General features: G+C 40.6%; 1 protein-coding gene and 1 pseudogene across 5 annotated transcripts in view; both read left to right on the plus strand.

Moving 5' to 3' along the window:
* Nucleotides 1-13,436, plus strand: part of DYM (dymeclin) — a 419,774-nt gene that overhangs the window by 63,318 nt on the left and 343,020 nt on the right. For all 5 annotated transcript variants that reach the window (XM_032422734.1, XM_032422732.1, XM_032422736.1 and 2 more), the window contains exon 6: nt 10,086-10,158. In XM_032422734.1, coding sequence (XP_032278625.1) covers nt 10,086-10,158 — 73 coding nt within the window. The remainder of the gene's footprint in view (nt 1-10,085; nt 10,159-13,436) is intronic.
* LOC116643669 lies at nt 2,601-3,319 on the plus strand (annotated as a pseudogene).

Genomic DNA, 13,436 nt, shown 5'->3' on the forward strand with positions numbered 1-13,436 from the left:
TGTCTCTCTCTATCAAATAAATAAAATCTTAAAAAAAAAAAAAAAAAATTTATTTTGTAGGAATTGCTCTCAAGCATAGTGGATTGAACCCACATGCTTATCTTTGCTTTCTTCTGAAACCCCAATAAAATATTAGTAAAGGGACTTTTAAAAAGTCATGAATTTATTATTAAAGAGGAGGAAAGGGGAACACAATGTTCATAACATTTTTCAAGTTGGAAAGTTGAGTAATGATGAACTCAACTGATCAGTGAAAGCTGAAGGCTGAATGCCTTCAGGGTCGGAGAACTCCAGGAAACAGCCAGTTCTTGCCATAGAACCCTGGAAAGGCTTAGGAATTGGAAGTACCAGGTGTCTCTGAAGGCAGACACCTGGGAGGAGTGAATGAAGGAGCAGCTGGACACTCAGCTCTTCTGCACCACCGTGCGCAGTCAGGAGACCACCCCCTCCCCGGTTAATACTAGAATGTCTTCTCTGAGAGGCTGAACCAAGAGGGCCTTCGTGCGGGAGCTCTGGGGCACAGTGGAGGGGTGGTGTACTGAGAACAGGGCTAAGAGCAAAGGCTACAAATGGAGGAGTGAGGCATCTTGACATGGCTTCTCAGTGCTGGCACTGTGGTTGTACCCACTACCTCCCCTTCCCTCCAGAAGGTTCCTGCATACTCTTCTGGAGAAAATGAACTGAAAACAGGAAAAAGCTGTAGAGATACTGATGTTTGGGTGTCCCTCAGTGATACAGCTCCGAACCTTGCGGTGGGAGCCGCCGCTTGGCAGGCTGTGCCTGTGCACACAGGGTTTCTGTCAGCATTGGCCTCCTTCTGGCAAGTAAGTGGAGAACCCTGGTTCTCCTGACTGCTGGAGAAAACTCCAACTTCTGAGAGAGCAACACGAGAAAAAAGTGGTAGACGATAGAACATTTATGGAAATCAAAAAAATAATCCATAATCATACCTCTCTAATATAACTCCTTTCCTTTTCCTTTTTTTTTGTTTTTAAGATTTTATTTATTTGCCAGAGAGAGCAAGCACAAGCCGGGGGAGCGGCAGGCAGAGGGAGCCCGATGTGGGACTTGATCCCAGGATGCTGGGATCATGACCTGAGCCGAAGGCAGCTGCTTAACTGACTGAGCCACGCAGGCGTCCCATCTACTTTCCTTTTCATTCTCCTCTGGCAGAAGACCCTTTTACGTTTTTATTTTATTAATTTTTTTTAAAGATTTTTATTTATTTATTGAGAGAGAGAGAGAGAATGATAGAGAGCATGAGAGGGAGGAGGGTCAGAGGGAGAAGCAGACTCCCTGCTGAGGACTTGATCCCAGGACCCTGAGATCATGACCTGAGCCAAAGGCAGACACTTAACCGACTGAGCCACCCAGGTGCCCCTGGCTGAAAACCTTTTTGAGACTCTCTGGAAGTACCTTCAAAATCCATGATGTAGTCATTTAACTAAATGCAGTAGACGTAAAACTCCCTTTTTTGAAACTAATTTTGAATTTTTTCAGATGGCCGAAGTGCTTTGGCTCTCAAGGCAGCACGGTTTCGCTGTTCTCTTATTTTTGCTTGAGCTAATCTTTAGGGCCTGGGGCAGGCTGTATGTAGCTCAAGAGGTAAACCTGAAGTTGGTAGATGAGTTGTTTCTGTTTTGTTTATTTTTGTCTTAGTATAAAATTTAACAGTTTCATTAGTTCAGTAATGCAAAAAAAAAAAAGCAATTGCTAGAAAGGACTCAAGAAAGCATGGATTTATTCTTTTGAAATATTTTGCAGATAAGATTTGTGATCTGTCTTTGCAGAAAAATTAAAGTGCTTCTGGCACCTCCTGAATTTTCTTGGCCTTACAATAGGTGATACTGTTTTTTGATATTTCTCTCTTTTCTTTCCCTTTCTTTTCTGTTATCAGTGGAACAAAATCGTTAAACTTTATTGGCAGGCTTGCTTTCTGATTTCAAACTATATCACAAAGCTATAGTAATTGAAACAGTATGGTATTGGCATTAAAGCAGATATAGATCAAAGGAACAGAACAGAGAGCCCAAAAATAAACCCATGCATATGCGGCCAATTAGTTTATGACAAAGGTGCCAAGTATATACAATGGAGAAAAGACAGTCTCTTCAATAAATAGTGATGGGAAAATCGGACAGCCGCATGCAAAAGAATGAAACTGGACCCCTATCTCACACTGTACACAAAAATTAATTCAAAGTGGACTGACGACTTGAATGTAGGACCTGAAACCATAAAATTGCTAGAAGAGAACATAGGTGGTAAGCCTCCTGCTATAGGTCTTGGAGAAGATTTTTTGAATCTGACACCAAAAGCAAAAATAAACGAGTGGGACTACATCAAACTAAAAAGCTTCTGCACAGCAAAAGAAATCATCAAGAAAATGAAAACAGCCTATTGAATGGGAGAAGTTACTTTCAAATCATATATCTGATAAGGGGCTAATATCTAAAATAGATAACTCAGCACTTGACTGGCTCAGTCGATGGAGCATGCAACTCTTGATCTCAGGGTCATGAGTTCAAGCCCCACATTGGGCATAAAGCTTACTTAACAACAACAACAAAAATCCTAAGGATTCAACAGTTTAAACCTCTTTTCTGGTTATTGCGGTGCATGGCACCGTGAGCAGCAAAGTTTCCCACAACCCCCTGTATGAATTGGTGCGGGAAGTCCTGCATGGGAATCAGTGCAAGTGCCAGAAGTTTTGGGAGATGGTGGAGCTGCAGATCTGCTTGAACAATGACCCTCAGAAGGACAAATGCTTCTCGGCACTGTCAGGCTTAAGTCTACTCCCAGCCTCAAGTTCTCTGTATGTGTTTGGGGGATCAGCAACACTTGATGAGGCCAGGGCTGTGGATATTCCCCACGTGGACATTGGGGCGCTGAAGAAACTCAACAAGAAGAAAAATTAGTCAAGAAGCTGGCCAAGAAGCAGATCCCTCGAATCCTGGCCCAGGCCCGAATAAGACTGGCAAGTTCCCTTCCTTGCTGACCCACAGTGAGAGCATGGTGGCCAGAGTGGATGAAGCAAAGTCCATGATCAGATTCCAGATGGAGAAGGTGCTGTGTCTGGTGGTGACCGTTGGCTGCATGAAGATTACAGATGATGAGCTTAAATATAACATCCATTCAGCTGTCAGTTTCCTGTTGTCATTGCTCAAGAAGAATTGGCAGAAAGTCCAGGCTTTATACATCAGGAGCACCGTGGGCAAGCCCCAGTGCCTGTACTAAACAGCTTAATAAACCCTAGTGCTACCACAAATACATATACATATATAACTCCTACAACTCAATAGGGAAAAATAATCTGATTACAAATGGGCAGAAGATCTGAATAGACATTTTTCCGAAGAAAACAGCCAAGAGGTACATGAAAAGATGCTCAACATCACTAATTATTAGAGAAATGCAAATCAAAAACACAATGAGATATCACCTCACACCTGTTGGAATGCCTGTTACCAAAAAAGACTAGAAATAGCAAGTGTTGGCAAGGACGTGGAGAAAAGGGAACCCTTGTGCACTGTTGGTGGGATTGTAATGCACTGTTGGTGAGCTGCTATGGAAAACAGTATGGAGGTTCCTTAAAAAAGTTAAAAGTAGAACTACCATATGATCCAGCAATTCCATTTCTGGGTATTTGTTTGAAAAAAATGGAAAACACTAATTTAAAAAAATGTATATAGAGCGCCTGGGTGGCTCAGTCGTTAAGTGTCTGCCTTCGGCTCAGGTCATGATCCCAGGGTCCTGGGATCGAGCCCCACATCGGGCTCCCTGCTTGGCAGGAAGCCTGCTTCTCCCTCTCCCACTCCCCCTGCTTGTGTTCCTGCTCTCGCTATCTCTCTCTGTGTCAAATAAATAAATAAAATCTTTAAAAAAAATTTAAAAATTTAAAAATGTATATTATCCTCATGTTCATTTCAGCATTATTTATAATACCCAAGATACTGAAATAACCTATGTGTCCATTGATGGATGAGTGGATAAAGATGATGTGGTATACACCACACACACACACACACACACACACACACACACACACAGGAATATTATTCTGCTATAAAAAATGAAATCTTGCCATTTGCAACAATGTGGATGAACCTCGAGGGCATAGGCTAAATGAAATAGGTCAGAGACAAATACCATATGATCTCTCTTATATGTGAAAGCCAAATCCATTATACATACATTGAACTCATATATGCAGAGAACAGGTTGGGGGGGTGGGAGAAGTGGGTAAATTTATTTTTCTTTAGTTTAAATAAATTGAATAAAAAAATAATAAAACTGGAATTTAAGAGGATAATACTTTAAATTGGCCTAGAATCTAAGTATGTATTATACAGTACAATACCCTGTGGCATACATATTCTATATAGTTAGTAGTTGCTTACTAAAATCTATTTCCATACTTTCTGCAACGTACCATGAAACTGTTTTCTACCCTCTTCTGTTATCAGCAGTTTTTATACTGTGCTCAAATTAGAAATAAAAAAGGCATATTTTATAATAGAACCTGGAAGACTGTATTATCCTTCGGTATAATTAGAAACATTTCCATTTGACTGCAATAATAGCACAGCCGGAATTATTGCAGATTTTATTGGAATATGTGGGACACAGTTTTATAAATACTGTAATGCATTACAATGTAGACCAATTTTCATTTTAGAAAAGAGTGAGTCCATCTGCTTTTCCTTAGTTTGATTATTTTATAGACACATATTCAGTTTTGCTCATTAGAAGTTTAAATATGATTTTTAATACTTTAGAATAATTCTAATATTAGTTTCACAATTAAAACTGCCAATTATGGACTCTACCATGGTTTTCTGAATATGTTTATAGTAAATATGATCTAGCTTATGTGTCTTCCATCTTTTTTTTTTTTTTTTTTTAAAGATTTATTTATTTATTTATTTGAGAGAGAATGAGTGACAGAGAGCATGAGAGGGAGGAGGGTCAGAGGGAGAAGCAGACTCCCCGCCGAGCAGGGAGCCCGATGCGGGACTTGATCCCAGGACTCCAGGATCATGACCTGAGCCGAAGGCAGTCGCTTAACCAACTGAGCCACCCAGGCGCCCATGTGTCTTCCATCTTAAGTCAGTTTTGCTCTGAACTTTTTAGGCACTCGGGGAACCTGTTTTTGGAATATAGCTCTGTTATTTCTTGATTATGTTTTTTTTTTTTCTCAAAGATTTTATTTATTTATTTGACAGAGAGAGACACAGCGAGAGAGGGAACACAAGCAGGGGGAGAGGGAGAGGGAGAAGCAGGCTTCCCGCCAAGCAGGGAGCCCGATGCGGGGCTTGATCCCAGGACCCTGGGATCATGACCTGAGCCAAAGGCAGACGCTTAACCACTGAGCCACCCAGGCGCCCCTTGATTATGTTTTAATACTTGTATTTGGCACAGTTGAGCAGCATTTAGAAACTAACAGCTTGACTTTCTGCATGTAAAGTAAACAACAATGAGCTCTCTGTGTTTTAATATGGCTGCTGCTTTGTTTTCCATCAGTGCTTTTTTCATTATTCTTTTCTCCCTCTTTTCCCTTCCCTTCCTACTCTGGTGGAAAGTATTTGATTACAGCAGGATCTTGGTCTTCTCTGGTTCCCTCCCTAGGGAGAGTGTGGTATGAGTGGGTGCTGAACAGCTCAGTTTCACATGTAGGTGACTGGAGTTGTAAGGAACTGTGGATATCATCTGGTCTTTCATTTGCTCCTTCCCCTAGTGTCACTCACAGGGACCAGAGAAGCAGGGTTAGGGCTTTAAAGCGGGAGAACCCCAGATATAGGAGTGAGATTTCAGTGACCTTGTTCTGCATTAATACTCATAATAACAGTTTATATATATTCATTGTTAGAGGTTATTTCTAAATTGGGTATTTAAATCAAAGACTTCCAGTATGTGTTGATGAATGTGCAACATACCGCCTTGATGTGTAAACTAATACGGGGTATTTTGTATCTCTCCCCCAGATGGCTCATAGTATTCATTTACCAGGGGTTTGTATTTAGGGTCTTAAGTGAAACATGGGTTGACTGACTGGATTTTTTCCAACTTGGTATAGGAACAGGTCTTTTTTTTTTTTTTTTTTTTAAGATTTTATGTATTTATTTGACAGAGAGACCACAGCGAGAGAGGGAACACAAGCAGGGGGAGAGGGAGAAGCAGGCTTCCCGCCGAGCAGGGAGCCCGATGCGGGGCTTGATCCCAGGACCCTGAGATCATGACCTGAGCTGAAGGCAGCCGCTTAACCGACCGTCCCGGGACAGTTCTTTAAAAATAGTTCGTAAGGGTTTCTGTCTTTTTCTTTTTTTCTTTTTATGAGTCTGGATTTGGGTTCAAATCCAGTCTCTGCCATTTATTGTAAGTAACCTGACCATTCTGAGCCTTGATTTCTTTATCTGTAACATGATGGTGATGATCATACCTACTCCTTAAGAGTTATTGTCAGGATTAATGTGACATAAAGAATGAAATGCTTGGCACAGTGCCTCTCAAAGAGTAGAGTACTCAGTAAATGTTAGCTATGAATATTATCTCAGAGAAGCGAACATTGAAAGTGTGAGCATATTTGGCTGCAGCTATAAGAGGCAATTTAAAACTCTTTAAGAGAGAAAACCTCTGGGTTTAAAACTTCACAGTAAGCATACTGAATCTCTTCAGAGTCCTTTGCTCAAAGATCTTCAGTTTACTTTGTCACTGACCTGAAGATTTCAAGGACCTTTCAGATTCTTTTTTTTGTGAGAAATGCATGAGTGTTACTCTAATTTTTGGCAGATGAGTTTATATTTACTTGTTTTTATTGGAGCTAAGGAAGATATTTGACTTCAAATGAAAGTTGAGTAATATAAACGTTGCTTGGAAAAGAATGCACTATGAGTGACTTGCTTAATGTTAGACCTGGTAAGCAGTCAAATCTTGTCACTCTTCACTTGATACACAATTATTTACTTCTAGATTATTCCCAGAAATAAGAATATGGTATTCTGTAGGGTTGTTTTTGTTTTAGTAAATAGAAGTCTGAGATTTCAACTGGAAATTCCCTATTCTTGTCTTTTGTTGTTAGAGTTTCAGCCTTGAAATGGTACATTTCACTTGTATGAAATATATTTATCATCATTTTCATTATTAAGTTGATAACAAAGTTGTGAATATATTCCTTATTTGACCTAAGCTGGAATCTTGACAGAAGTCATGGTTTAGACAGCACATGGAATAGAATACAGAATCTTCTTCACTGTGTTAAGATTTGAGGGTGAGATGTGTTTACACCCCTGAGAGAAAAAAATCCAACCATCTGTGGGTCCTTAGCGTTTGTTCCCTCACTTTCTGTAATTAAAAAACTTCTGACTACATGGCTGAACAGGGGTATGCTGTTAAAGTGGCCTGCTGATTTGGTCTGGAATGTTCTTAAGGGAATCAAGGAATGATTTTAAATGTCCTTACTTGGGTCTGGGTCACTGCATTCTGTAGGATGAGCCAAGGAATGACATTTCAGCAAGCTTGTCCTAGGTATATGTTATATGCCAACAGGTCAACTTGGAGTAGGTTATTGACTCACTTGGGTTATGTCGGACCTCTTTGGCAATGAGAAGGATTTTAGTTACATCTACTTTTTATTGTGTAGTCTCAGAGACCAATGTTACTTATTTCCAAATTTTATTTTCTTCACTGGTTGAGCTAAGCCAGGAACTTCTAGAGTATGATTTAATGTAGTTATTGAACTTGATTTTTGCCATGTTTTCTTTGTAGCCTTGATTGGTGCTTTCAGTGTGATTTAGTATTTTCTTCAAGCTCTATACTCACCTCTCAGAGGGTTACTGTGCCAGTTCTATTTATGGCAAGGCAGGAAGGAATTTCTTCATAATTTCTGAATACCAAGTGATATTGTGGTCTAGAAAAAAGAATTGCTAAACTTTGAAATTCCCAAGTGCTTTGATGCTTTGGAAATAACCACTAGATTTGTACTAGACCCTGGGTTTGGTTCGGCAAACATGTTTTGAGTATACGTTATGTGTTAAGCTCTTTGTCAGTCATCATCCTCAAGAAGTACAGAGTCCAGGGGTGCCTGGGTTAAGCATCCGACTCTTGATCTCAACTCAGGTCTTGATCTCAGGGTCATGAGTTCAAGCCCTGCATTGGGCTCCACGCTGGGCATGGAGCCTACTTTATTTTGTAAATTTTATTTTATTGTGTTATGTTAATCACCACACATTACATCATTAGTTTTTGAGCCTACTTAAAAAAAAAAAAGGATAGAGTCCAAAAGGGGCCTGCCCACGTATAGACAGAAATTATGGTATAATGTAACCTATGTATACAATGAAAGACATGTACAAGGCAAGATGCTTTGTAGATGATTATTTTTTTTTTCAGAGTGAGGCAGGAGAGTTGGGTTTTATGGAGAGGAAGACTGAGAATGATTCAGGTAAATAAAGATTGGCTTTTTCAAAAGTCAGGGTTTTATTGTTGGAGGGCATTCTCGGCGGAGGGAATGTTATTGAGGAGGCATGAAATGGCATGTAGCAGGTAGCTGGATATTGTTGGAATATAAATTGTGAGTAATGGAGGGGAGATCATGGTAGAAGGGAGTACAGGGTCTGTGTCTTCAAGTGTCTGGCATGCTGTACTTTAGCACTTGAGTTTTTTCTGATACCTAGTGTTCAGCTTAAAGCAGTTGAAAAGATGTAAGCCAGGGGAGGGAAGAAGAGAGTTTAGTTAGCTCCCTTAATTAGCAGTCTAGAGTTTGGGTTGGAGAGGAGTAAGACTGGATGTAGGAATACTAGTTAGGAAGGTTGAAAGAAGTTCAGGAGTGAGTTTTAATTTAGTAAGCTGGTTTAACTGAACTGAGATGATGACATAATGAACAGAAGCATGATGAGGTATGCAGAAAAGAGGAAACATCAGAGAGGTAGACTGTGCAATCGAGTGGACCCAGAGATTGGTTAAAGAAGCATATGAGAGAGTAGTCTGGGCTTTGGCCCTGGGTTCTTGATGTGGTCACCAAAAGGAAGCAGAAAGAAGCAATAAGTGGATTTCAAGTATTGGGAAAGATGGGTTCAGTTTTGAGCATTTGGAGTTTGAGGTGCTAGTGATGCATCTAGGTGGAGATGGCCAGTAGGCAACTGGATATAAAGATAAGAAGGAGTTCATTGGAGAGGCTAAGAGGAAAACTGTCACTGTAGGAATCACCAGTATATAAGTAATGATTGGTGAAGGAGGACAGAGGGAGTGGGAAGAGGAGAAAGCCAATGGTGGAACTCTGGGGAATATACGAATAGTTGAAAGATATTCTGAGGAGGCAGATCATGGGAATGAGTAGAAAAGAAGTAGACTGGAAACAAGGTGTTGTAGGAACTGAGGGTAAGAAGAATTTCATGAAGGAGTAGGTGTTAGTGTCCAAAGCCAGAAGTAACATGAGCAATTGGTTGGCTTTGGAAATGAGACGGTCACTTAGAGCAGTTTGGGAGAGAGGAGCATTTCTACAGGAATGTTAATTTGCATCCTACCATTGCCACTTACTCTGTGACTTGGGAAAGCCATTTTACCTCTGGCTCTTTATTTGTAAAGAGGTGGAAACCCTTTCAGTGGGTTTCAGTCTGTGATCTGTGGAGCCCCACAGGTTCAGAAAAGGTGCTTTGAGGCCCATCAGGGAGATCCAGTGTTTGATCAGATATTTACTGGGGGAAAGAGGTACAGGTATTCTACTGATTCAAACAAAGCAGCTAGGGCAGCTTGATTTTTTTGTCTATTTTACTTTAGTATAAGATTTCATTTGAAAAAACACGGTATAAAATAAGAGATTTGAAAACTGCTGGTCTACAGGAACCATAAGAGACTTTGACACATTAAAAGTTATATAATTAATAGCTTATGTTCAGAATTCCTGTACTAGATGAAGACTGTAGTATGTACTAACTTGCTCGTGGTTTGGATTTTATTAGAGGTCAACATTAGTGTCTGAGTTTATGTGATAATAACTGTTGTTATTCTCATAGGGAATGAAGACCGAACTTCTAAAAAACTCTATTCTAGTTTATATTTTGTTAAAAAATTTTTGTGTGTCTTACCAGGTTCTGACTCTGAAGATCTTTTGGAAGAATTGCTCTGTTGTTTGATGCAGTTAATCACTGATATTCCGCTCCTGTAAGTTCGGGCCAAGCCAGGATTTGCTTTATCTTCTTTGTATATTGAAAATGGCGATTGATCATGTCAAAGAGTTTGTGGGTCCTGGTATTGTATTTTTATGTATGCCTTTTACGTATGCCTCTGTGTCTGTCCGTGGAGTTCTTCTGTATCTTTTGCTTAATAATATTTATACTCTGACTATGCATTATCAAACAAGAATTTTATGTTATAAGAAGAACCTAATCAAACTCTTTAGGAATATTGAGCAAATGATAGGCACAGAATTAATCTCTGTAGTGATATCTTACAGATGTCTTTTAACAGGTGGAAGAGAATCTAACCCATATGTGGTAGAGGCAGCTGTTAGCCACCCAGGATTCTCTTCCTTCTTCCTTACTTCCTGATTTCTGACCTCTTTTGGAGAGGTTGGATTTCCATTTCCAGTTTTTTTTGAAGTTAGGTGCCCTGAGATGTAGGGGGACATCTTCCAATAAAACCTCTGGGTACGAGGACCTGCCTCAGCTAGGAGGCGTATCTTTTTGTTCTTGACAGTCCTCTTTCCTGCTATCTGGAATGTAGTCAACATACTGGGAGTTGTGTAGCCCTGTTGGCACCATGAGCCCAGAGACCCACAGAAAATTCTGCTTTGATTTCATTGAGCTGCTGAACCAAAGTCATTACTACCAGCGCCTCCTCGCCACTTCCCCCCCAGACTTCTCATGTGAGAAAAATAGATCCTTATTTGTTTCCTGGAACTGGATTTCTGTCACTCCAGCTGAACGCAATTCTTATATGCTATAAAATGTTCCTTTTAAAGAAGTTACTCTCAACTTTTGTCTCTCTGGAGCCTTTTCAGACATTTTTGTAATTGCCTCTCCCCACTAATGAAATTTGAATACCCCAGATGCACTGAATGTCTCTTTATGTACTGTGGCCCTTTGGAGGGCCACAGATCATTATACTGTCTGTGAAGTTTTTCACCCCTAAAAAATCAATTTTCACTCTCTTGGTGGTATCACCCACTGAGAATGCATATTTTAAAGGAATTATTATTTTTTTTAAAGATTGTATTTTTTTTTTTTTAAGATTTTATTTATTTATTTGACAGAGAGAGACACAGGGAGAGAGGGAACACAAGCAGGGGGAGTGCGAGAGGGAGAAGCAGGCTTCCTGCCAAGCAGGGAGCCCGATGCGGGGCTCGATCCCAGGACCCTGGGATCATGACCTGAGCCGAAGGCAGACGCTTAACGACTGAGCCACCCAGGCACCCCTAAAGATTGTATTTTTAAGTAATCTCTACACCCAACGTGGGGCTCACATTTAATAATCCCAAGATCAAGAGTCATGTGCTCTCCTGACCGAGCCAGCCAGGTGCCCCTAAAGGAATTATTTTTTGAATAAAGAAGAAGAGTTTAAGATTGATCATGACAGAATCTCCGTGAACACGGGGATATCATTGGACGTGTGCTGCTTGCCTGTGGCCCAAAAAGGAAGGACCAGGTATTCGTGAGAAGACAGCCTCTGGCCTCTGTTGTGCATAAGTGCAGCATCCAGAATTGTAATCTAGATTTAGGAATGAGAACCACCAAACCCTGTGGTAACTTGGTCTGCTGATGTGCAGCCCGGAAGGCAGGGCTGAAGCAATGGAGGAATCACCTGGTGGGGAAGGGCACAGGGGAAAACGTCCCATGTAGGTGGATCTCGTGTGGCAGACACGGTTAACTTGAATTTCTGATGTCCTTTCTCACCTTTCTAACACATCTCCAGTATTGTTTGGGGGACCGGTGTGTGCCCAGCTGAGTTTTCGGGCACCTCGGGAACTAAATGTGGCCCCGTGACATGGTTTGGGCCAATGCTGTGTAAGCAGAAGTCATGAGCTTGCGGAGCATGTACCTCCAGCTTTTTTGCCCGCTGCCCTTCTCTTCCTTCCTGAGATGTGGAGGCAGTGCTGGGACCATCTTGAAACGAAGAGGAGGGCCACATGCAAAGAGGGTCCCAGGAGCATGGGATAGTAATGATACTGTGGCGCTATTACACCAGCCCTAGACGACTTATCTTTGGATTTCTTCTTAAGTGAAAAAAAAAATAAACACTTACTTTGGTTAAGCCACTATGGTCAGGCTTCTGTTACATGTGGTCAAATGTGGGAAGGGGAGCACATAGATGGTCTACTATTTACTTGCCATTGTATGTGCAATGCTTCGTGTGTTCTTGCCTTAATTTTTAAAATAATTCCATCTCTGTTATGTTTATGTCATTACTAAATACCAGCAGTTTAGTATATATCCTCAGTGAGTACATTCTTCCCCCCTCCTTTGTTAATAAAATGTCTTGGTGAAGTTAAGGGGAATGGAAGTAGTAAATCTCTTTAGCTAGTAAATAAGGCTTGAATACAATGAATAGACCAGTCACTTAAACACTCTTGAGGAGCAAGCAGCCAGTGTTGTAATATATCAAACATTTCAGTGTTTTAATGTGTTTATACTTTTTAAATGAACTGAAAATGCACAGACAACCAGATGTCTTGTATTATGTACACTCAGCTTTAACCAGCTGCTGAAACAATTTCTTATGATTTAATGTTCTTGGAACTCCATCCTACAAGAAGGTTTGTCTTGGTAACAGTTGCCATGTGAAACCAAATTACTATTTAAATGTTTCATGTACTATAACCATAGTGCAGTGTTGTGGATCAGCTTCTGACTTAAGGGGGAACATGAAATTGAAAAGCGGGGATGCTCTCATTCCCGACCATCATCAGTCTCACTGTAGACTTGTCATGTTTAACATCGGCATGCCCGTGCTGCATCAGCAGGTGCATGGCAAGAGGAGTGCAGCGTTCGTGGCCACTGAGGGCAATTCAGAACTCACTTAAACATCTCTTATGAGACTGTGAAATCATTCTATTAATATTGGAATCCAGTGATTACCAAGAGCATAGATAGATACTTAGAGATCTATACACTAAGTTTGAAATGATTCTTTGTTATTAAGAGTACAGGGTCAACTGCAGTAGTTTAGATAAACTTCCAGAATTTGTAGGAATTCACTTGTAATAATGCTTGACTTTTAAGTAGTTAGTGGATCCTGCTTCTCAGACAGGTTGGGTGTTTTTATGATAAAATATTCATTCTCTGAGATACTAATCTTCAAAGTCTGATTGAAGCATACATCTTCCAGTGTAATACAAAGAACATGGTTTGGCATGCCAGAGTTGAAAGCGCAACACTTAGAATTTGTGACATGGATCAGTTCTCACAGTGTTACTGTTGAGGGGCTGAATGAGACCCCGGTGA

Source organism: Phoca vitulina, unplaced genomic scaffold (assembly GCF_004348235.1).
Source record: "Phoca vitulina isolate PV1807 unplaced genomic scaffold, GSC_HSeal_1.0 scaffold27, whole genome shotgun sequence".
Lineage (NCBI taxonomy): Eukaryota > Metazoa > Chordata > Mammalia > Carnivora > Phocidae > Phoca > Phoca vitulina.